This window comes from Armigeres subalbatus, chromosome 3 (assembly GCF_024139115.2).
Source record: "Armigeres subalbatus isolate Guangzhou_Male chromosome 3, GZ_Asu_2, whole genome shotgun sequence".
Taxonomy (NCBI): Eukaryota; Metazoa; Arthropoda; class Insecta; order Diptera; family Culicidae; genus Armigeres; species Armigeres subalbatus.
The window spans coordinates 178,591,201-178,616,500 of record NC_085141.1 but is presented as its reverse complement, the minus strand read 5'-3'; the positions used below and the strand labels follow the sequence as shown (position 1 = coordinate 178,616,500).

At 38.5% G+C, this 25,300-nt stretch overlaps 1 protein-coding gene across 3 annotated transcripts; it reads left to right on the top strand.

Annotated features, from left to right (window-relative positions):
• The first annotated feature begins 7,390 nt into the window (after window positions 1–7,390).
• On the top strand, window positions 7,391–23,857 carry LOC134225728 (MICOS complex subunit MIC27). Of its 3 annotated transcripts, none has more exons than XM_062706037.1 (3): window positions 7,391–7,530; window positions 22,503–22,844; window positions 23,423–23,857. In XM_062706037.1, the coding sequence occupies exons 2-3, from the start codon at window positions 22,505–22,507 to the stop codon at window positions 23,788–23,790; spliced, it is 708 nt and encodes a 235-aa protein (XP_062562021.1). In that variant the 5' UTR covers window positions 7,391–7,530; window positions 22,503–22,504; the 3' UTR covers window positions 23,791–23,857. The 3 variants fall into 3 exon arrangements, with proteins under 3 accessions (XP_062562021.1, XP_062562019.1, XP_062562020.1); XM_062706035.1 differs by lacking the exon at window positions 7,391–7,530 and adding an exon at window positions 22,257–22,408; XM_062706036.1 differs by lacking the exon at window positions 7,391–7,530 and adding an exon at window positions 22,308–22,408 and having other exon boundaries at window positions 22,483–22,844.
• Window positions 23,858–25,300: the final 1,443 nt, after the last annotated feature.

Below are 25,300 nucleotides of genomic sequence, written 5' to 3'. Positions count from 1 at the left end.
GTTTAGAACAATGAAAACTGTATTAAAAACTGCAATTGCAAAAAGGCTACATGTTCTAGCCCTCATGTTATGCCTTCAAACAAATTGCATACGTTAATTATTGGCTGCCGCATAATTTTGATATTTACTGCTAGTTAAAACCATGGCAGTTGTGTTGCTCTCGCTCTCGCGATACTCTCAAAGAAACTTTTTTCCAAAACGTCAACAATGCTTTAGGTGGGCATGATGCATAACGCACTACTGAAGAAAGCCAATTGTAAAACTTATGCAAGGCAATTCCTTGCTTTGTACTGTGCATAAACAGTTATAACTGTGCCAACTACCTGATATTATTACACAATTATTCATAAATACAATTATTGGATGCTTGTTTTTAACTCTGCCTGGATTGAAGTTTCATGATTGGTACGTGCGTTTGATTCCACTCCTCTCTATATCGATCAGCTGTTGTGAATCCTCTCAAAACTCTCACGTGTTTCAACTTCCCGAGTTGAAAGAATACTTTTTCGGTATCATTTTACAGATCAAAATACTTTTTGCAAGCAATAATAAATCTAAATTATGATGAAGGTATTTGTCAAGTAATTTGACTTGAAATTATGCACATGAAATGACGTTGAAAGTTTATTTAATGAAACATACAATCCATTGTATCTTTCCATTATCAAATGAGAAAATGATGATGATAAAACTAAATATTCTTACACTAATTGAATCATTTATTTGCAAAATTATGACGAAAATGGTGTATCGAACCACGAAAGGTTGATGCTTGAATCGTGTTTGGAAGCCGTAAGGTAGGCAATTATTTTTGGTATGTTCTGCGAATGTAAGGGATTATATCGTGATTCGAGAAAAGCATCATGAGGGCCCATTTACAAACTACATGACGTTTTAGGTTGTGGGAAGGTACTTGTTTGAGCGTTAAGGACTTTCAGAACCCTACCATACATGAAGCATTACTAAAGGCTTGGTGTGGGTTGTGTTTAGCGTTATGTAATTTGCGAATGAAACTTGACCGCTGAGTGGATTAACCTGTTTTTACAAAAAATTCTTAGCAACCTAATCGCAAGCATTATATTCTATATAATAATATATTCTGCAGCTTTCGGTTATTTTCTCCAGTACGGGTTATTGGTGAGAATGTTTTGATTTTAGAGTTTTACCTATACTAACGTGGTGCTACAAATCGAAAGCGCATGCCACCATTTGGCTACGGGTGGCCCCAGTATTTTCCAAAACAGTTTTGGTTAATTATGTCGCTTTACTAATGGAAATTGTGAAATAAAAATGATAGCTAACATAGTGTGGTTGTTATCCATTCATCTGATGTGCGAAAGCAGGTATGTTCATTCAGAAAACTCTTTTATTGGACAAAAGAAAAACTCTAGTACTGCCAGCCTGCATAAGTCAACGAAACATGGCTGCTAAAAAACCGAGTCAAAGTGATTTTTCAAGCATGAGAATTGCTTTTAATAGTTTAAGAAGTGTATAAATCTAGAGTTATTAAGCAGATATATGTTTGATACACTTTTCTAAAGAAGCAGTGGTTAATATCTCCCTACAAATCGACGTATTATCGCTGAAATATTGAATTATTTGCGTGATGAGCCAATGTTACATCCAGGGCCAACATTACCGCCGGTTACCCTATTCCCAAAGTTTTTTATGCGATTTATGAGCAACAAGCAGCTGTTTGAAAGATGATGCATGTGTTGCTTGGATGTAGTGTCTGTTATTTTAATTGCGCCACCGGTTCATTCATATTGTTGGGGTGTAGCTACGTTGAAATCGTTTTTGATTTAGCTTATGTGGATGTACATGGGGCCCTCCTTGGCCGTGCGGTAAGACGCGCGGCTACAAAGCAAGACTATGCTGAGGGTGGCTGGGTTCGATTCCCGGTGCCGGTCTAGACAATTTTCGGATCGGAAATTGTCTCGACTTCCCTGGGCATAAAAAGTATCATCGTGTTAGCCTCATGATATACGAATGCAAAAATGTTAACTTGGCTTAGAAACCTCGCAGTTAATAACTGTGGAAGTGCTTAATGGAACACTAAGCTGCGATGCGGCTCTGTCCCAGTGTGGGGATGTAATGCCAATAAGAAGAAGAAGGATGTACATAAGCAATGCATTTTTTTTTACTTAAAAAAATAGAGATTCCAATGTGACAACCCAGGCCCATGCTCTCAGACAGCTGTATTGTGCTTCGGTTCGTATAGTAAAATCGAGTTTGTAGCCACAAATTAGGGCTTGTCACTCCATTCACATTGGTTGTATCGAGAGAATACATAAACGCTTCATCGTGCGACGACTAGCCAACCTTTCTTCATACCGATATCGTTGTGCTTTGATTGACTTACAACCATTAGCAGACCGTTGAGCGATGCTTCGCACGATGAACACTTTTGGTGTCATAATCGATTGTAGTTGCATCCTCGAGAATGTTCGTTTTCAAGCACCGTCTTAGAAATCGACAACTACTTTAGATTCGTAGCTACCGTACCCATTACGGCTAGAATAATCCATGCCACAGACTGCTCAATAAAGTGTGCTGTTTTTTTTTTCAAAACTGATGTTAGCAAATTTGTTTTTACAAGTAGATTTAGAAGGTACAACATTTTATTAGGCAATACACATTTTTTTGATTTTTTATTATCTTTATTAAGGAGGCTTTCAGCTTGCTCGTCTACGAATTCACAAATTGAAAACGGTGTTCAAATGAATGAATAAATAAATAAAATATTGATTGGTGATGCAAGGACAATGTGTCAATACTGCACGACCTCTACTGATACACACCATGTATCATAAGATACAATCTCATAGATTTCTGGTTAAAATTAAATAATCGAATTTTCGACGTTGTAATCTCGCAAAGGCAGTCATAACAGCTTTCTTGATCCGGAGACGAGCCAGCCTCGGGCTGAAAGTCTCCCTAATAAAGACAATAAAAAAAAGCTTTCTTGATCCGTGCTCCTATGTTAATCTTACCTACAAAGTCCTACAAGACGTTGAAAATTTTCGACCCTTTCCATTGTTTGACCGGCTAAAGAAAAGTTGAAGAGGTTTTTCGTATTGACATTCCTCGATTTTGTCTTGCTGGCGTTGATGGTGGGACCCGTCGTTCAGGTCTATAAGCTTGTTTTGCATATTCTAGCACCGTAGATCAACTAGGTCAACTTTTTCCTCTTCTTTGGATCTACATTCCAACCGGAAATTAGCCTGCTTTACAACTTAGCATTTAGCAACTCCTCATTTTTTTAATTGGAAGCTTGTCTATGCCCGCCATTGCGTATCTTGTGTTGCAAGTACTATAAATACATTATGCCCAGGAAACCGAAAATGTTTCCCATCTCAACCTAGAATCGATCTCGTAAACTCCGAATGGAAATCCTACGCCTTTGCTTGCTAGGCTTACTGGAGACTAGGGCAACAACATCAGTTAAATCAAAATCGAATGTAAAAGAAACCAGTTTTTAAGCAAAACATGTAAGCAACGTTGTTTTTTTATTCTGAAATGTTATTTTCATTCGCATCCTAAACCGCACGCAAAAGCCCCGTACCACGTTTCGAATAGGCTGACGATTTTTCAGATTATCGAAAGATCTTTCGTAGCCAATAAACATTGATTAGAGGGTCTTTTGGAGTTCTTTGACTTGCCCAATAATGATGCGAAGCGTGTGACAATATTGTCTACATATCTGATGGCACAGAAACCTGCGTATTTTCGTCTTCTCATAGTTGTGTCTTCTCGTGCATCCAGTTTTCCATTACTTTGCACAATAACATGATGCCTCGTCGGTTGTCCCATAAAGTCGGATTCTCATTTTTTAAGGAACTCCAGTCGTGGTAATATGCATTATCCGATCAGGCTCATTATTAATACAAAACAACAGAAAAGATTCCCGCAATTCCCGAACATATGCAAACAGAGACAGACATTTATGCTTCAATTCGTCAAGCTGAGCTGAGACAATACAATACTATATGGTAGCAAACGGGCCTCTTATCAAAGATGTGTAGTAAAAATTAGAGTTAGAATTTGTTAGAAAAGCAACCCGGGCAGAAGTCTTGAACAGAATAAAAAAAATTATATGAACTTGATTGATATGAGAAATAAAAGAACAGGCAATTACCCTGAAAATTTGCACCGAAATATCTTTTAAATACCAAGGTATGCTATGGATAAAACAAACACATGACACATGATATTGATTACTTTTTGCAAATAGCACAACTTGATTTCATTATGATACTTTAGTGCAAAATATTTATATTGTCGTCTGATCTTTTATTTCTTATATCAATTATGTATGTCCATATTTAATTTTGCTATCTTTACAACATTTGATATTATTGAGCTATTTTCGTTTACTCGGGAAAAGCGGAAAGGTCTGACATGTTTATAGGAGTAGTATGTAGTATGTAGAGTGTTTAAACGGGGTTTTCTCAAATAAATAACAACAACAGTTTTAACAAATTTTAATAGATATCGATGATTATTTACAAAAAACGAATTACAATTAGACAAAACAATAAACTTTAATAATGACAATATTGGTAATAATAGCAATATAATAATGATTTATTAATAATACAATTCATTTTCAACGATTCGGTCCACGCAACACATGTGTTTAACTTTTCTTAGCCCTGAGACGCAATCTCCTGCCGTGCCTCCGACTTGAGTTTCATGAATTCCTTCGCAATTTCGTCGTTGTTTCGCTGCGAAAGAATGCGCAGGATTGTCCAGCCCGTTTCATCCATATGGATGCGTTTCTGCAGTGGTAACCAGCAGGCAAAGGAACTTTGCTGTTGGCGTGAAAATTGAAATAAATTTGGTAAATCGCTGACTAGGGGGATTCAAGGTCGTTCAACGAAAAAAATCGATAATTTTCATCATCCACACGCAATGTCTCATTCACACATTCAACATGGAAGAATATCATTTCAGTTTAGTATAATGGATATTATTAATGGCTGAAACAAATGGGTTAGTGCTTTTATTGTAAAGAAAATATATTAACTATGTCCCGATAGACTTCCCTTGTATTATTAGCAATCACTTCTAAGAACCATTTTCACTTGATCACACCGAAAGACAAAACGGACAAATACGTCCTATCACATGAACAGTTTTTGAAGAAGTGAGATCGGTGGGTGAAGCTTTGTCACTACTATCGATTTTCTATCGAGGCATGCGCAAAAAGAAGGGAGCATGACATAAATACGTAAAAGATCCCCATTAGGAATGCAGGCTCTATCTCTACCAGACATTGATAAAGCCTTTTATAAAATTATTGAACTTCTACCATTGATCAGGGTTTTGATTTGGCCGTTAAACCTTCGAGGTCCACTAAAGCTCTAAACTAGTTGCAGTTTAAAGAAAAGATTAAATGCCGTAAGGGGAAAACTATGAATTATGGTACTTATGTATTGCAATCATGGGTGCCGTGGTGTGAAAACCTCCTGAGCCGACGTTCTGATACTGATTTTATTTTTGCTTCAATGTCTCAACATTTTAACTGCAACTTGGCAGCTTTACAATTTGGTGTTCTATTAGAATTTATATTAGAATTAATTGAAATCATTCCTTTGCCTGTTAATTGCATGATTGATTATTCATCGTGTGTGGCAAATACAATAATACATTATGTCCAGGGAGTAGAGAATATTATTTAGACTTGTTGTTAGCTTAATTAGGTTGTTAGGTTGTTAGGTTGTTAGCTTAATCTTTTTACAGTGCTCAAAAAATCTCACTTTAAGATGTTCGGGTCATATTGATCCGGATTTGACTTAGCAATATCACAGACTTTTCTAAGTAAAATTCACATGTTTGTATACCCAAAATAATCGTCAGATCATAAATTTTCCGAGATTCACATTATATATCGGCCATACCTGTTCTTTAATCGTCGGAGAAAGGATCGTCAGTTGACACATTACGCAAGAACGATGTTATTAGTGTTTTTCTCAAAAATGTGCCAAATACTATTTCAGAGATAAAGAAAAACGAATTGTAGTACATATTTATACAGATTTTCTAGGTTTTCCAAGCCATTCTAGAGTTCAATCAGATCAATTACGCTCGATGCAAAACCAATAGCAACCTATGGTGTCCATACAAGCCCTTACAAGCTATGCGTAGGATTTAAGATTTAGATATGTCCAAACCGGATGCTCTAGTCTAAATCATTCCGGAACTCAAACCAATCAATCTGCCAAGTCAACTGGTCTGGGTACAAAACCACTAGCAACCCATGGTAAGCAGGCCTTTAGATACCATGTGCTTGGTTAACGATTTAGATATGTCTAAATCGAGTGTTGATCAGTACTCTGATCAAAATAGATATTTGTAAATAGTGTAAATAATCAGATTTAAGAAACACCTGAATTCAACACAAACTTAATATCTAAATGAATTAATTGTAACCCGTCACCACAAACATGCAACACACTGTACACCTTAAAGTTAAAACAAAACCCCATTCACCGAACACAAAATTGTACAACACATCCCAATAGCCCATAACCAAAAGACAGTAAGAAATAGAACCCCAAAGTGGACGGTAGCAAACGTGTATTTTCCTCTCGTCCGTTCGATCGCGCCATTAAAGGCTATTAGGGGAGAACGGTCCAAAATGCACCCCTGGGGCAAAATGGCCTCACTCATAAAATCACTCATATAATCTGTTGTAGTACATTTATGAACGAATATTACCATTACACTTCATAATTAGTTATCCATCATTGGGCTCCATTGGAAAAATTAAGCAAAATCCCTTCATATTCACTTAAATTTAACGATTTGTTATTCTTCCGCCACATCCGTAAGATTATAGTTCAATCCATTAAGAAAAAACAAACAACCATGCGTTCACCATCATTTTGCATGCAATTGAGTCATTTTAGACCACCATTCGGGCGTTTTGCCCCAGGCCTATTTTTAAAACATTTTTTAAATGCGTTAGAAAGTCATGAAAACCTTATTGTTTTGAATAGGAGATTATTGTGAAATGTAGCTGGGTTTGTAAATTTTGCACCTATACGTTGAAATGGTTGTGTATTTTTGTTTATATGGGCGAAACATCGGGTGCAAAAAGCTTAAGGGGTGCATTTTGGACCGTTCTCCCCTAGTTCAGTGCACACCAAATCCAACAAATTTATATCCCGATCCGAAGTCCTTGCGGTGATGGCCAACGATGGCGGTTGAAATCCATCTCGTGAGTGCGTGCGTGACAATTCGTGGTCGCAATAATATCGGGACAATTGTGTTGTGACTCGTGAATCGTGGTATTTCACAATCGAATTGTGATACCGTGGTGTTCTGTTCTGCTGAGACACAGCCTGCAAGGTGATTTTGGTGGTAAATTTCACGACCCGCGCCGCTATTAGCGCATAGTGGGAAGAAAAACCTCCGGTGGCTGGCATATACGGGCACCACGCTCGAATATTGGTCCTTCGAGCCAGGTCGGAGGAAGCATCCAAGCCCAGATCTACGCTCAAATAAGTGGAATTCGCCATTGCGGTAAGTGGTCAGAGTACGCTGATCACAAAAGGTAGGCCATTCAAACTTTATTCTATTGAGTGGCAGTTTGCTGCACACGAGATTGGCGCCAAACCTTTGCCCCCCAGTACAGAAGTTGGTAGTAGGTACTGTGTGAGGGGCAAGCCAGAGTAAACGCGACGAGCGATGCGACGCGACGCGACTCACGGCTGTCAAATTGCACTGTCGCGTTTACTCTGGCTTGCCCCTGAGGAGGAATAGAAATTTGCATGCGAAAAGATAAAGGCGAATAACGATCGAATCGTTGCTATTGTGGAACAAGCGCACGTAGAAGTTTGCTATATCAGCTGTGGTGGCATATTGGCTAGCCCATCTCAGCAAATTTGATAATTGCATAGGTTTGTTTTACAGTGTCATACAATTTTGTTGGTACAGTAATGGACCAAATTAATATCAATTGTTATATTTGATATTACATTTCCTACGATTGCGCGGTGGCGTTTAGCGGATCCGCGAGTCGTTCTGAACACGTAACCGCGTCGGGAAGGAGCAATCGTTACGATTTTACGTGTTCTCTTTCGGTCGTTCGTTTTGTGTGCGCGTAGAAGCATCACGTGTCGCGACGGGAAGGATTATTTCGATCGATCACCGTGGTGTTTCCGTCGTTATCGCGTATGAGCAGCACAACGCGACGGGAAGGAGAAAATCGTACGATTTTGTGTTGTTCACGTTCGGTTCGCGCAGTCAAGTGATTCGTGGTGGTAGAGACCCACCCAGGCACCCAAGAAGGAGAAGAAGATAACTGAGGACAAGCTTATTCTCAAACGGGTTTTGGCATCTCGAGATGTGGTGGAAAGGTTTGTCAGGGAATACGACCATGAGCGGGATGTCGAAGAAATCTCCGTGCGGCTGGAAACGCTGAACAGGACAAACAAGGAGTTTCTGCACGTGCAGTCCGAGTTGGAGAAGCTAGATGAAGAGGAGAATTTCGATCATCATGTGGCAGTGCGGAATGATTTTGAGAACCGTTTTTGCAAGTTGAAAGGTTTCTTGCTAGCGAAGCGAGATCGGGATCATCCACTCATGCATTCGACAAGGATGTCAACATCGGCACAGCTGCATAATACTACTACCTTTCATCATCGCTTGCCGAAGATCGACTTGCCAAAGTTGTCTGGAGACGAATCGCGATGGATATCGTTCTGAGACAATTTTCTATCCATGATCCACGGCAACGATGACATCTCAACGGTGAATAAGTTGCAATATCTTTTGCAGTCCTTGGAAGGAGATGCCAAGAAGCCTTTTGAGTGTGTCGACATACAAGCGGACAACTACGCGTCAACCTGGGACGCCCTCATGAAGAGGTATGATAACAAGCGGTTTTTGCGGAAGGAGTTATTTAGACGGCTATTCGAATTGGCACCGATGAAGCGTGATTCACGTCAAGGCGTTGGAAAAACTCGGAGAACCCATTAAGCATTGGGATACACCACTCACGTTCATCCTCTGCAACAAGCTCGACTCCTATACGTTGCGTGCCTGGGAGCAAGAAACTCGAAAGCAGGAAGAAGTCAAGTATGACGAGCTGATTGAGTTCCTCACGAATCAAGTGTCGTATGTTGAAGTCAGTCTCCAGCGATCTACAGAACCGTTCCCAAGGGCCCCACATCAAGGTGGCCGGCCCAGTTCCGAAGAAATCCACTACAGTCAGGTCCGTTGTCAACAATGCCACCAAAGAAGTCAAGCCAAACGTTTCACAATGTCACGCTTGTTCGCAGAAGCACCTACTACTTCAGTGTCCGACGTTTGCCAACCAAAAGATCGGACAACGTCGTGAACTAATAACCAAGCGAAGTTTATGTTGGAATTGCCTCCGTCCAAACTATAGTGAATATAATATATGCAAGAATGAAGTTCAATTAGGAAATAAAAATAAGTAACATTATATCACAATTGGCTATTCGTGAGTGGATTGAAATTATTTCACTTGTTTGCTTTAAACGAATAAACGCCCAATTCTCTCGAGCATGTAATGACTGTCCATGAAATGCTGATAATATCGACCCCGCACAGCTGGAGTTTGCGTGAGCCAGAAAAGAAAAGGCGATTAAGCGTATGTAGGAGTGTGAAAGCATTACATTGCCAAGGAGAGCAATCGAACACACCATGGATGGCTCAAACGTGCGAGAGTGACAAGCGTAAGAAAAAGAAAGAGTAAGCACCTTGAGATGCTTCGATTGGGATTAAATACGTGTGTGAGAGAAGGACTGATTCCGGACTGAATAATGGTTTGATCGCACTCTCTCGTCATTCTGTAAACGATCTTCGGTGCGTATAGTCGCGGTTTATGATTCATCTCGGCGTTTTGAAAATCGCGGTTACGACACAAACCATCAAGCCAAGGCTTGTAAATCGAAGTTATCGTGTAGAACGGGTCACGCCAAACACCACACGTTACTGCACGACCAAGGTACACCCTCCAAACCTACGTCAATTCCTGCCGGCTCGTCGAATGCGACTGCTCAACAGTCTTCTCAATCCACGTCGACGATCGCCGAATCCACCCGAAGTAAATCTCCCCGTCCAATCAAGTAGAAGCACGGTCCTATTAGAAACGGTTGTACTATCCATCGTCGACAAGCACGGCAAGGAAATCGCTATCCAAGCTCTTCTCGATTCCGCTGCGATGTCTAATTTCATCACCAAGAAGTTGGCAAATGCTCTTGCCACCCGTCAAGCCGTAGTTGATGTTTCAGTTGCAGGAATCGGAGAATCTACGAAGCAAATAAAGCGGCAAATCTCCGCAACGATCAAATCTCGAACCAGTCCTTTTTCCACCACACTCGAATTCCTGATCATGAAGAAGCCCACTGCCAATTTACCCACTATAGCCATCAATTCCGCATCGTGGAACATACCAAAGGTTCCATTAGCAGATCCCAATTTCGATACACGGGCATGATCGATATCATAATTGGCGGAGAATGTTACCATGAAATCCACACCGGAAACCGTCTATCACTTGGCGAAGGTCTGCCGTTCCTGCTCGACACCCTATTTGGCTGGACAGTATCAGGGAAAACTGCCATCAATTCCTCCGCCACGCCACCGATCTGCTACCTATCAACTGTTGATCGGTCTCTAGAGTGGAAAAAATGTATCGCCAAGTGCTCCACCATCCCGACGATAAACATTTCCTGCGCATTCTGTTCCGCCGAACTCCATCGGATCCGATCGAAACCTACGAACTTCTGACGGTCACATACGGCACCGCAGCAGCTCCATACCTGGTCACCCGCACACTTTTACAGTTGGCTATGGATGAAGGACACAACTTCAAGGAAGCCGTTAAAGCAAATTAAAAATATAGAAAGATTCCCGACTAGAAGGTCACATCACAACTACACCAACACATACCATCATGCCATACTATACCTCTATAACAACATTTGCTGAAACTTGGTGTAGGGTGTCTTTAAAATACCTGAACTTATTTTAAAATTGACACTACTTGAAACGAAAAGCGTTAAAATCCCGTCACAAATCAATCACAAAAATAACATTTTCCGTTAGAAATCCATAACAGAACAAGACACAAAATATATTGTTTACTGTGCACTCAGAACCCCTATAGGTCGCAGCAGGTCTCCAGAAAGTTCGACTGTAAGACAAAATCCTGCTACACCATATTAAAGATAACTACTACTAAGAAAATAATTCTATCAAAATAAGTCACAAATGTCACAACGTATCAAAACTGTTTTCTGTCTTTGTTATGCTCTTCTAATCGGGTTCATGCATGTTCAAACCACATTGATAGTTATCGGAAAGTCAATGTCAATCCGCAACGCCCCTTGAATCTCAACTTGAGGTTAAATAACAATGCACAGCCAGACATATTTCGCAAATTTACCCTGTTCCCAGTAGCCATCATCTTCCAAATGGTGCAACTGGCCAAATGCAGGCAATAAAAATGGATGCAACAAAGTCACCCAGGGGCTGTTCATATACCATTAGGACCAGTTTTGGTCAGTTTTAGATACCCCCTCCCCCAGCGTGGACATTTGCTCATATAAATGTTTAATGGAACGTACACACGGTTAAGCAGTTTGACCAACATTGACTCCACCTCTCGTTTATTCAAACATCCATCAAATTTCACCAACAGCGACACGAACAATCAATTTATTCGACCAACAATGTCACACACGAACGACCGAAGCGCCAACTTGAGCACCAACCATCAAAAAATATATGGGGGTTTGAGCAACTTTACTACAAATGCTCAAACATGTTCGGCGAACCTTGACTCCACCCCCGACAACTCAAACCAAAATCAAACCGTTTTATTTTTTTCCAACCGAGCCTCCAACTGTCAAATGGTTACTCGAACAACTTCACACGCGTTCAAACAAAGCAGCAACCGAAGCGTTTTCTTGGGGGCGGAGTCAATGTTCGTCGAACAGCTTGACTGGTGTGTACGTTGCATAAGAATGTGTAGTGTATGGACCGTGACAATACGCTGATTAATTTGAAAAGGCTGCCTAATCTGCAATGGGTTTATACGCTCTCCCATACTAATTTCTATACAAACTTCAAACGCGATGTGGAAAGCGAGGAAGCTACTAATCGGTCCCAAATTCTGCACAGTTGTTCAAGATTCAAAATGGCTTCGAAAAATCATTGATTTGAAAAAATGACCATGACACCCCACCTTAGTGGGGATGGGTATGTCATTAGAGTGGCCCAAGTGAAAAGTCTGGAATTTCAAACCTTGCATCCTTAATGACAGTTTGGGGGTCCCAGAAGCTCCCCTGAAAATTTCAGCTCATTCGATCCAGTGGTTGGCGTGCGCAAATGGCTCAAAGTTTGTAAGGGAAAAGTGATCCAAATGCATGAGGAAACGCAACCGTTTCAGTTTTTTGTTTCTAGGTGGCGCTGTAGTCGACGGTTTCCTGTTGTGAACAAAATATAGAACCTTTTTTATATAAGGAAGCGATTGGTGAAGACCGGATGTAAATCCCTTTGAAATTGGCCAAGTTATAAGCATCCAAAGTCGAGGGTGTCGAGCGTGTCCCCCAGGGGTGTTTAAAATGAGAGCAACGTACCACCGACCATTGCAGCGGCGATGCAGGCGTATTCGGTGCCGTGCGAAATTAAATGCATGATTATCACGCAATCTCGCGAATTTTTATCCGATTGTTAATACTTTCCGTAATCTGTATAGTAGTGTAGCTAGAGAGGGAGGGGGTGACTTACCACTGAAGCCAACGAGCTGAAGTTTTTAAGGGGAGACAAAATTCATGAAATATTTGTAACGAGTTGTTTTCGGACATCGTGATGCCCGTTGCATCAATTTTAGAACGATATGATATAATCGTTACAGACAGAGGGACAGAAGGACAGAAAGGACAGTTATATATTTTTCAAACAACAGGTTTAATGTTTATAGCATAATTTATTAACTGTATAAAACTACAAAGTTGTCAACAAACAACACTTATACCTATATTAATTATTTATTTCAACTGCTAGGCCTTCCTTTATAACAGAGCGAGTGCAACCTGGAAAATTTTGCCTATACTGTTGAACAACTTTGAGAAGATATTGAAGCTGTTCTTCATTTTTTGTCAGTTTTCCACAAAAATCTTGAACTAGTTTAACTCCTCTTTCAGCACAGTCATTCACTACCAAAAATGAATTAATTTTATTTCTACTTTCAACAAATTCTTCCAATTCATCCCATATACTAGGATCTTCTTTGAGAAAATTTGCAGATATTCCAGAAATTTCAAAAAAAAATCATCGTATTTTGAGAAACAAAATCCGAAAGCGTACAAGAAGTCAACTTATCGATCGTAGATACTTTCAATTTTATTTTTCTTACTTCATCACCCTTACAAGATTTTAAATTGTGTGCCATTTCTTTTCTCTCATCAGTAGATATTTCTGGGTCGAAAAAAGCCAGAGCGACTAGTTCTTCACTCAAGTACCATAGATGATTTGCAAATCTTGAAGCCGCAGAAATATACACATTTCTTGATTGATCAGGGAAAACATCTCGTAAAGTTATCAATTTTAGATCATTTCGTGCTGCTGATGAGGGTAAAGGAGCTTTAAACCAAGACCAAATGTAAACTCGTAAAATAAAAGCACACATTACTGGAATTTTCGCCTTTCATCATCGGTCATGTCAAATTGTCAAAATGTCTAAACAGCCATATTTTAAGACAATATATTGCTTTCGCCATCCATCTGGCATTGCTATGTGCTCCTGGTGGCGAAAATTTAATTCACACCAAGAAATGCTAAAGATAAATTTAGCAACTCTTTATAGTCTTGTCGTTGCTGTTGAGTTGGTTTTTCAAAAATTCAATCAAATGTTGTGTTTCATCACCAAGAATCTCAATAATGTTTTCGTCTACCATATTTTCATCAAAGGATTGATCCATAGTAGGCCATGCCGATTTAAATTTTATAAAAATACTTGAAGAAGGGCCTTTTGAAGAAAATAGTTTTTCCCAAGCTGCTGTCATCAAAACTTCGGCAATATGATGCCTACACGCCAGCCATAAAAGATCTCTGCCAATCCGCTTCTCAATTAGGGTACAAGCGCCTTTTTTGATTCCTGTATTTGCTGCTGTTGTATCAAATCCCATTGCACATATGCGATCGCTTAGTTCCCATGCATTCATCAATTTGCAAACTTCGTTTGCCTGTCTTTCACCAGTTCCAGAAGACAATTTTGGGACTCCAAGCAGCTGAACATTTGCTCCAGAAGATACCAAAACTGGCAATCTTTCTACTTTGTCAGTACCTGAAAAGAAAAAAAATCAGATAGATTCTTTAAAAAAAAGTTAAAAATATGTTACAAATAGCTTCTTTAAAAAAAAACAAATATTACCAAATGTAATCTAAAATTGTAGGAAAGAAATTTCAAATAACAAAAAAACCTATCGATTACTTCAAATCATGCTTAGTTAGAAGATATCCAAAAATCATAACACACACACTAAGCAAGGACTTCGCTGTTCGGTAATTATTTTTACAGTTTTAGTTCGGTAAATCATGATTTTACTGAGATAATTGTAAAACTACTGTCAAAATTGATATTTTTACCGATGACTCAGTAAATGGAAAAAAATATTACTGTACACTGTGAAGAAATTACTGACTCTTTCGGCAATTCATTAGTTTATAGGCTGTTCGGTAATAAAATACTGGTACTGACAGTAAAACATGTAACTTTACCGAACATTTCATCAAATATACTTTAAAAAAATTACCGGAGACAACTGTTAACAAACAATTGAAACTAAATAGAAAAGAAACAGACGCCATTTGAATTACTCTTCGATTCGCGATTTTGCTTCAAGGAGATTTTGTGAGTTCATAATTGTTTTAATCATTTGCATGTGATGTGACAAGCATTAGTGATCTCATATCGTTTTAAACGATGCAATTCTTTTTGTGCCGGCGTTCACAAGTTATTTTGTCCAAACAAACTATTTTGCAATTAGACTTCACGGTTCGGCATGTGTTCCGCTAGAATCCATTCTAGTCGTGAAGTCCACTGATGAATATAGTTTTGTTGACCGCCAGTATAACAAGAAAAGCATCGTTCAAAAATTGCATATAGGATCAGTATGCTGGAGACTGCAAATAAATAATCAATTAAACTGATGGAGGAAAAACTTTCAGTGAAAACAAATTGAAAATGAGGCAGTAAAATATAATAAAAATATCGAAAATAAGAATAGGTACATAATTCCAATTGATGTTTGAAGGGCAAAAAGTAAAACATGATTTCTTAACCCTTAAATGCGCAATGTTGTTTTAAAACAACAAACCGAAAATACGTTTAATGTTAATAATTTTAATGGTAGTTCACGCTAAAAATACTTTCGACGATTTCTAAAAAAGGGTTAAATATTACAATTTTTTTGTCTTCCTTTTTACATTCTTTTCTCTTTTCAAAAAAAAAATCTTTATACTTTTTACTGATCGATCCGTAAAATCAATAAAATTTTACCGAAAAAAATGTTAATGTTTTACCGACGTCCTGTAATTTTATTGACATATCGGTTGGTAAAATTACTGATAACATCGTCAATTTTTTGCCGAACAAACTGCAATTTTTGACAGTTCAGATTGATTTTTATTTACTGGGCGTTCGGTAATCAAAAAAATTACCGGGTTCATTACCGAACGTTCAGCTGTTTGAAAACCCGGTAAAATTTTACCGACTCCAGTGATCTGAGTTTACTGTGTGTGAGATCTTGAAGCAGCTTTTCATCCCAATGTACAACAAGTGGTCCATTTAGATCAAAATTGCTTTGGATATTTTGAGCAATCTCTTCGCGATATTCTGCACGGGCCCTTGAGATTGTTTGTCTGCTAACGGTAAAATCGTCTGAAAAATAGATAAAGTTGATAAAGGTTTTGTTTTAGTTACAAGATACTATCAATATAATAAAATTAAACTCAAGGAGAAAGAACAATACAATAAAAGTACTGTTAAGGAGAACTTACCTAAGTTTAGTCCAGCACTTGTTAAAACCGCAGAAATAACATACATTGCATTTCGGTCGCTTAGTCCAATACGGTCTAGGGTGGCAGCTAGTCTAGGAGTCATTATTTTTGATTTACTTCGCTCGGAAAACGCCCTACTAGTGGAGGGTTTCTCATCTGGAAGCAAGACATAAAAATATTGACATATAGTAGAAGTTATCATCTTATTTGATTATATTCTTACCTCCCCCATAAATAGTAAAAACGCTGGTAGCTAATTGAGATTCCAAGGAAGGCTCTGGTTCTGTTGTTGGTTCTTCTCCGATTTTGCCTTTTTTAACTTTCGCAAAGGCAGATCCAGGCCTTCCAACTTCCCTTTGCAGATTAAGGAACTGTTTATCCTTATCGTTTTCAATCAAATTTAATGCATTTCGTCGAGCAATGTCAAACAATCGATCCAAATTATTAATGAAACTAGACTCTTGCTCTTTCTGTTTATCTCCCGCGTGAGAAGATTTTTTGATAATTGCTCGCATTTTGTTAAATAATTTTAGGAGCTTAACAACAGCATTGTAGTGTTGCATTAGAGGAATTCTATATTTATCCCAAAAAATTTGAAGTTCAGTTACTACAGTTTTAGCAGCTGGTTTTATACTGAAGTGTTGATTTTTAATTATAAAACGCATCCGACCAAGTACATCACCGTTTGAAGGCAACTTTACACCTTTAAAACTTTCAATTGGTACAACAAGTTCCATACTTAATTCTTCCTTAGATTTTGAATCCATTTTATGTATTCCATTTGCACGATCAAATATCACTTCACAAAAGCAAGAAGCATACATTTTTCTTGCAGGACCAGTGGTTTTGGAGATACAACGATTTGAAGAGTGAAAAATTAGTTACGTTATATCGAGGTATACCTGTAGTAATGAAGAGCTTTTATTTGATTTGTTAATACATACAACAAATAGGCCTAATGATTTGGGAGTTACAATTTTATGAAAAATAAAATTCCTGAAATGATCGATTTTTCTGAATACTCCATATTGAAATTGGTCACCATAAAGGGGAAATAATAACATGGGTCCAATATTGTTCTATAAGGAACGATCCTACCAAATATAAGGTAATTTTGAGGGATCATATCAATAATGTTGGAACTGGATGGCTGTATATTTTTATTTGAGGCTAACAAAATAAATGGAAGAAGTACTTAATTAATTTAGTGTATTTACATTCACGCTTCGAAAATTGAACTCTAAACTATAGCATAAACCAAACTTGACCAAATTTTGAGTTCTTCAATTTATGTCTATTTTGAGTATATTTTTTAGCGTTTTAGCTCGAAGATAAAACGACGCCAGAAAATTGCGAGATTAAACATCGAACAATATCCCGGATGTGTTTTTCTACTAAACAAAAGATATCACTTTTCCCATATAAACTTTGAGTCATTTGCGCACGCCAACCACTGGACCGAATGAGCTGAAATTTTCAGGGGAGCTTCTGGGACCCCCAAACTGTCATTTAAGAGTGCAAGGTTTGAAATTCAGGATTTCATGCATTTTGGGCCAGTCTAGTATGTCATGTAACTCTTGCCCGAACCACTAAAACCAAAACCATTTCGCCAGTCTGTACCCCCGGCCCGCAATTAAGCAATACATCAGGGGGGACTATTGAGATCGCTCACGCCTATGCTTACGCACTTGACGTTAATACACACAACATCGACTTCAAGGGTGATAACCTCACCACCCGGCGATCGCAAGCTATCGTTGACCCGGGTTAGAGTAGGTCCGTCCATTTTTACCTCAACCGGCACATCCTCAGACCCACCACGAGCCTCCCCGTTGCCTTCCCCCGGCAATCTTTGGGGTGACCTATTAAGGCCACTTCGTCTGGTGAAAGGATTCTCCTTTTCGCTAGACCCGCCAATCACATCCTCACAGTATTTTTGTTCAAATTTGAAAAAAAATCATTGCTCATGGGCCATGCGAGGGTTGACATTTGCGTGTTCAGAGCCAGATCAGCACAAGTCAGGAATGTGCATCTGAGCATACTCCCACGCAGTTGGTCAGACTGGTGGCAGAATTGTACCGCGTGCTATAAGGCCCGCCCAAGGGCCCGCCACGGTTTTACGGGACGGAAGACAGCCTGGCCATTATCCCATTCGCCGTTTCAGCTCAGGGTCACCCGGCCTTACTAAGAGAATAGAATGACCCGACTACCAGCCCTCGCTTCACAGTATTACAATATCCAAAGACAAAGCCAGTAACATGCAGCCAGTATGTCATAATCAGGATATCACTAGCGTTAATCCGGATGTGCCCTTTGGCACTCCCTGGGCTATTGCGTGCTTTGAGGGGCACACGGTCGCTTTGATATGGCCTGCTTACGGACTCATGCAGCTTTTTATAGAGATTTGGCAGAGCCCACTGTCAAACCCCACCACTACCTGCCCAACAAACATTGGAAGCTAATTGAGCGCTTATTCAATCAAAAATAGTCTTCTTCAACAGCCTAAGAATACGTATAGAAGGTGATGCTTAGCATGGAAGTGCCATCAGATTTGTCAAATCGACGTCCGAATCTTTGTTTACAAAATCAGATAAGCAATTTTTAAAATTTGCTATTTATTCTTTCCTGTGCAAGTCCCGTCTTGTTTTAAATTTTGCAATTAATTGCATAGGGTAAATCACTACTTGGGCCTATGGACCCGATTCCCGGCAGAAAACTAAGGATTTATACTTTTTGGAATCCGTAGGTTTATGGTTCATAATTTTAAAAAAGTCTCCCATTTATTTCGCACAATACTCAATATTTTTCAACCATTTACTTCACTCCTAATTGGTCCAATTATCTTCTTCTTCTTCTTCTATATAATAAAAATGAAATGGTCTGTGTTCGTATCCGCATAACTCTAAAACGGCTGGATGGATCTTTCAGCAAATATGTTCGTAATTCTTTCCGACGGGTTTATATGATATTTTCTCATGCTAAAATCACGGGTAAAATTGACTAAACTATGAAAAACTAAAATAAGGAATCGTATGGGCATTTTACATGCGTAGTTCAGAACGCACTTTCTCGCCTACTATGCAGGACAACGTCTGCCGGGTCGACTAGTAGAAAATAAAAATGTACATTCCAAACAATCGCTCTCCGTTGCTACACCACTGAGCCGGAGTGAATCTTTCCTCTTTTACAAAACGGTATTTTCATATAAACACCTACCTGTAAATCGTCACAGTTCTCGATACCAAGGGGTTTCCAACATCATTGATTACTTGTCACTACTGTCAAAATTACCATGATTACTCAGTGATTACCCTGATTAAAGTGATTATCACGTTTAATGCTGATTACTCATTGATTACTCCTGATTACTTACTGATTCCGAAGAATTACTCATGATTATTTGATTATTTTGCGAGAAATTGACATTTCTACTCTCATGAAACTGTTCGTCTCTCAACGGCTATGGAAAACTATTCAGAGGATAACGATTTGAGTTCGTTGATCTGGCAAATGCATAAAAATGATGTAAGAATCATTGTAATTTTTAGTAATCAGTAATAAATCAGCGTAATTTTTAGTAATCAATTTGATTAAAATAATCAATGTAATCAGAATAATCCATAGTAATCATAAATAATCAATGGTAATCAACTATTAATCATCGTAACTTAAGTAATCAATTTTAATAAGTAATCAATGTAACCAGAGTAATCCATAATAATCAACTATCTTTCTCTTTCTATATAATAAAAATGAGTTGAGATTTCTTCCCTGACGTTTTAACTCGCGAACGGGTTGGCCGATTTGCAAGATTTTTTCCCTAACCGATTCGTTTTGGGATCCGCAAGGTTACAAACAGTTGGTGAATTGAACGGGGAAATGTAAAAATCTTTAGAATACAGTTGTGGGCCAGCAGTTCAGGAAAACAAAACAAACGCACGGAAATTGATCTAGTATGCGGTGCTGTAAATAGTTTATTGTGGCATTTGCAACACCCGGGCAAAGCTGGGTTTGCTTTCACTATACTGCCGTTCTACGCATAACTGTCCCATGTACATAGGAAATCCCAGCAAACATGGGACAAATATATGTATGACGGCAGTATAGTAATCAATACATTTATGAAATGTATAACCATTCTTACTTTTGGTATGCTATGAATAATAGATCTTGCTCTTCAAAATTAAATTCTCGTTTTATTGTCTCAGTCACTTCCTTGACTAATTTATAGCCTACTTTCCCAAAGAACCCATATTTTTTAAATAATCTAACAAATTTTTGAAATCAAAAACAAAAACTGAGAAGGTGATGCACGTGGTTTAAACTTTTTTTAATTTCAAAAAGAGCTAGAGGCGTCAATATAGTTTCTTGGGAAAGTTGACTTTAAACAAATTAAAGAATCGATCAAACGAATAAAATTTGCTGATGGAAAACTTGATGGAAAAGGTCAATTATTACTAAAATTTACAATGAATAACAGATGGTTACCATTGACTATTGTAAATAGATCCAGCTAAAAACCGATGTAATCTCTCATGACAATTCAATTTTCTGCCATTTCCATATGTCGCTACTACATCGGAGTTAGTGCTTATGATGCCTCAAGGCGGCAATATAAATGCGTACAAATCGCGATGCAGTTTCGACATCGAGAAATAAAAGAAAATTCCTTGGTCGCTAGAGCTCACTTCAGTTTTCAACTGGAAGAACAATAATATATTGATATTTACTATGAATTGATTACTAAAAAATATAATAATTAATAACTGATTACCACTGATTATCAATGATTACTTGTGATTACTATGGGTTACTCTGATTACCTCGATTACCTTGATTACTCACAATAATATGATTACTTTGCGAAAAATGAAGTAATCTTGGATTACTTGTCACCTCAAAGCATCTTGGAAACCCCTTGCTCGATACAATCATTGCTTGAAGCTATTAATCACCACACAATAATTATAAACTCACGCACTTTAATCTTTTCTATTTGTTCGTTTCACTAGAACTAATATAAACATATTAGAATACATTTAAAAATGTATCCTCAAACCGAACAAAAATTCATCTCGGCATAAGAACTTCTAGCCGCACCGTGCTGCCAAAAGGCCAGGAGTATTTTTTAGTATGAAAAAATCCTTCATCGTTCATAGCAAAACTATCTAATACGTTGACGCTATCATGTTATTTATAATTCTCTCGATTTCAAAAAGTGAAAAAATATAGTTTTTAACTGTTTGGAAGTAATTTGGATGAGTGAATATATCTTTTCAACCAAATAAAAATGATTATAAATAATACCATCTGGCATCATGTCGGCGTTGAACGTGCATATTTTTGTTTACGTCGCATTTTCTACATGCTTAAAATCAATAACACAGAGATGTGTTTGCATCACACAAAACGGACCTAATGCGGAACATCCCCTAGATGAGCGACAGTTACACAGCCACAAAAATAGCTCGTGTGGTTTTATTGAAGCTTGGATTTCAATATTTTCAACAGCATTTGGTTCCTCATGAAACATGGAATCTGTACAAACGTTAACATGTTGAAAAGGACCGTTATCACGACCGTACGAATCATTTTTGTGCCTGTCTAACTGTCGCTCATCTAGGGGATGTTCCGCATTAGGTCCGTTTTGTGTGATGCAAACACATCTCTGTGTTATTGATTTTAAGCGTGTAGAAAATGCGACGTAAGGGGTCGTACACTTATTACGTAAGCAATTTTTCTGGGTTTTTCGAACCCCCCTCCCCCCATGTAAGATTTTTTTCATACAAATGATTTTTTGTTTATATGGAGCGTAAGATATTTACCGACCCCCCCTCCCCCCATAAGTGCTTACGTAATATGTGTACGGCCCCTAAACAACAAAATATTTTTATTATTTTTAAATATATATTTTAAGCAGAAGTGAATCCCATTGCAGTATTGCACGGCACACGAAGTTTAGGAAAAGTTGCTTCCTGTCATAAATATCAATTAAATAATGCAGTCGTATGCATGTTAGGCCGGGAATGGGGTAAGAAACCCTATTATTCGGCAACTCGGCCGTACGAAAACCATTTTTTTTATTAAATATGTTGGCTATACTTAATTTAAATTTTGGCCAATTTGAGCCTTTTTCTGCCTATGATCCATTGTAGAAACTAAAATATCATCACTACCGCCATCTACATATTGGAGGTAGCGACATTGTCATCCTGTACATGAACCTGTTCCTAGTTCTTGGAATCGCCTGTAGGTGGCGAACGAGTTATTTTATAAACGTCAAAATCATATGTTTGGCAAAACAATTTTTCCTCCTCGCAAAATTTTGTCGCGAAACTTTCAAAATTATATAATTTTTCAAAAAGTTAGTATAATCTTTTTTATTTGTCATGCATCTATTATCTAGTTTGTGGTGACGTTAATTGTGCAATTCATAAGGAATATTTTAAAATTTACAGTGATGATCCGTGGTGTGGGCTGCGGAGTCCCGTTTGTTTTGGGAGCTGCTGCCGTCGTGAAAGCTTCAGAAAACACCGGCACCCCCGTCGCAGGAGATGCTAGCAAAGCAACAAAACCCATCGTTTGTAAGCCATCGGAGCTGCCCCTTTACCGGCCAATCAATCAAAAAGTAACCTGCGAGTGCGAAGGCCACAAGGAGAGCGTTCCCTCCAAGCCCGTTCAAGCCATAGAAGAAGGAATCCGTGCGGTTCGGGTGCAGGTGTCCGATGCATCGCATCTGCTGACGGACCAGAAGAAGCAAGTTGTCCAGTGGTATGAGGATGGGAAGAAGCAAACTAAATGTGAGTACATATGAATTGTTCAGGCGAAGAAAACTATTTTTCTACGATTTTTCAACAATCCTTTTGATCATTATCTTACATTCGATAAATTCAAGGTTTGCATGTATCCGCAAGTATTTATGATCCGCCAAAGAGACAGTCCTGCAGGACCATGGTGTTAGGTGAAACACTAAACAGACCTGATACGACGGCATTCCGATGAGACAAGAGGTTTGCGCAATAAGCCGCCTGAAAAACCAAAATTACGAACCTAATAAGAGATAATACGACTCGATATCAAAACCATTTTTACTCGAAGTAAAAAAACACAAATTTTAAACATGTGTCCTATTGCTGACACATCACAAATATCCTTTTTTATATAATTCTTTATGTTTTATTGTTTTAGCTATTTTATTGTTTTTAATTAGATGAATTTTCCTATAGAATATTTAAAAAAAACTGAAACATTTATCATAAACTAGATACATATGCTATTAAAAATACTTTTATGCTACTGCTTTTCTCTAAATCGTAGGAAACACTTCAATTCCAAAAAAACTGAAGTAATAGTAACAATATCTGTTTTATATTTTCAGTTATTCGTGATTACCTAAACGAAGAGGACAACACGATGCCTCGTGTGGGTGCGATAGCCATCGGCGGTTTAGCGGGTTTGATTTTCGGACTCCGAGGTGGATTCATCCGTCGTCTGCTGTACACGTCGGTCGGTGCCGGAGGCGTTGCGTCGGTCTGCTACCCCCAGGAAGCGGAACTGTACGCCCAGCATGGTTTGGTAGAAGCGAAGAAATTTGCCACCATCGGCTACAACTTTGTGTACGGTGTGAAGCCCGGCGATGAACAACTCGAACTGCCAACAATTCCTACCAGCATTGGTGAACTAAAAGACAGCGTTTCAGGACTTGCAAAATCTGCATATAATGTGGTGTTTCCTGATAAAAAATAAATACTGACAGTACTAAAATTGATTGTGGTGACTTTGTTGGAAAAATATATGGCAAATGAATAGTGAATGGTTATTTTCCTTTGATTTTGTAAAAAAAATCTCATAAGACGAAACTGAAATTAGGTTGTCCATGAGGACATTCACCGATGGGACGACAATCGAAATCAAAACAAACTGTGTATGCATTGCCTATGATTATAAAGAAAACCGTTCCGCACACGATGGTATATGAGCAAATCAAACCACCTTCCTTTTGCCAGTGGAGATCTATCAGCTTCCACACTGATATTCTTCCCTCCCCTTCATACGGGAGTTTGGCAGAAGGAAGGTCGTGAGATCTATACCATCACAAATATTGCCCCCCGCTCGCTTTCAAATCGACCTCTATAAAAACATTCTTCATACCTTTTATTATTTATTACCAGACTAAAGCCGGAGTGGCCTGTGCAGTCTTCTCCATTCAGCTCGGTCCTTGGCTGCACTTCGCCAACCCAGGAATGCCAGATACATTTTTCATAAGTCTGTATCAATCTCGGCAAAAAGTCAGAAGGTGCAGGAATTAGAAAATTATTCAAAACTATGCACTTTTGACAACGTAGAGGTTTCAACTGGGATTGAGAAACAGATTTAAAAAAATGTATGTCAAGCCAAGCCGAAATCTAGCTGTCATTGTGAGCCGAAAACAAAACTGTCGGCAAGAAAATTTTCTAAGGCAAGATAACAACAATAAGACGCAAAACAAAATTTGGCCATTTCAGATTGTTTTTCCTTGTTGAAAATTTACCTGTTGTATGACGACAATATTTATTTTAATTAATGTGTAGTATCGAGAGCTATCTCCCAGGGTTTCAATAATCAAAAAGTCAGTGTAATGGGTCAAACACAATTGGTACGTTTGCGTGCGTTTTGACAGTTTTTCCATGGGAAAACTGTCAAAACGCACGCAAACGTATCAATTGTGTTTGGCCCATAAGACTAATGTGCCTTCCAGGCTACGAGCTGCCGTGAATCACATATCTGTCCCATCTTTGCTGCATTTCTTATTCATATGGGACAAATATGCGATTCACGGCAGTATATCACTTGGTATAGAGTAGCATGACATCAAAGTTCACATATCTTATTTTTACTGTAAATAATTCGCATGACATCTCATGTCAAGATTCTCTATATCAAGTAGCTATATCACCATGCTGAACGTAGTCTAAGCCGAGTCAAGTACCTACGAGATACTGAAAATAAGTAATTTACGAAATACGAAGGAATAAATCCGTTTTAAACCTCAGAGAACGAAACGGACATCTTCTGGCTTTACAACCTTTCGAACTTATTCGGGCTTCCTGTCTTTTTGCGCTTTCGAACAAAATCCTTTTGGCTTCCGAACGGAATCTTTTTAGGCTTCGGAATCCCAAAAGGGTATCCCTAGTACAGAAACCGAAAAAAACATTAGAGGCCCCATTCGGAAACCCAAAAGTATTCTTTTCGAAAGACTGAAAGGAATCCGTTCGAA

What these genes read in the sequence shown, in the direction of transcription:
- LOC134225728 (XM_062706035.1), top strand. An exon ending in TGGGAAGAAGCAAACTAAAT is followed by an intron (nt 22,845 to 23,422) that starts GTGAGTACATAT and finishes TTATATTTTCAG; the next exon opens with TTATTCGTGATTACCTAAAC.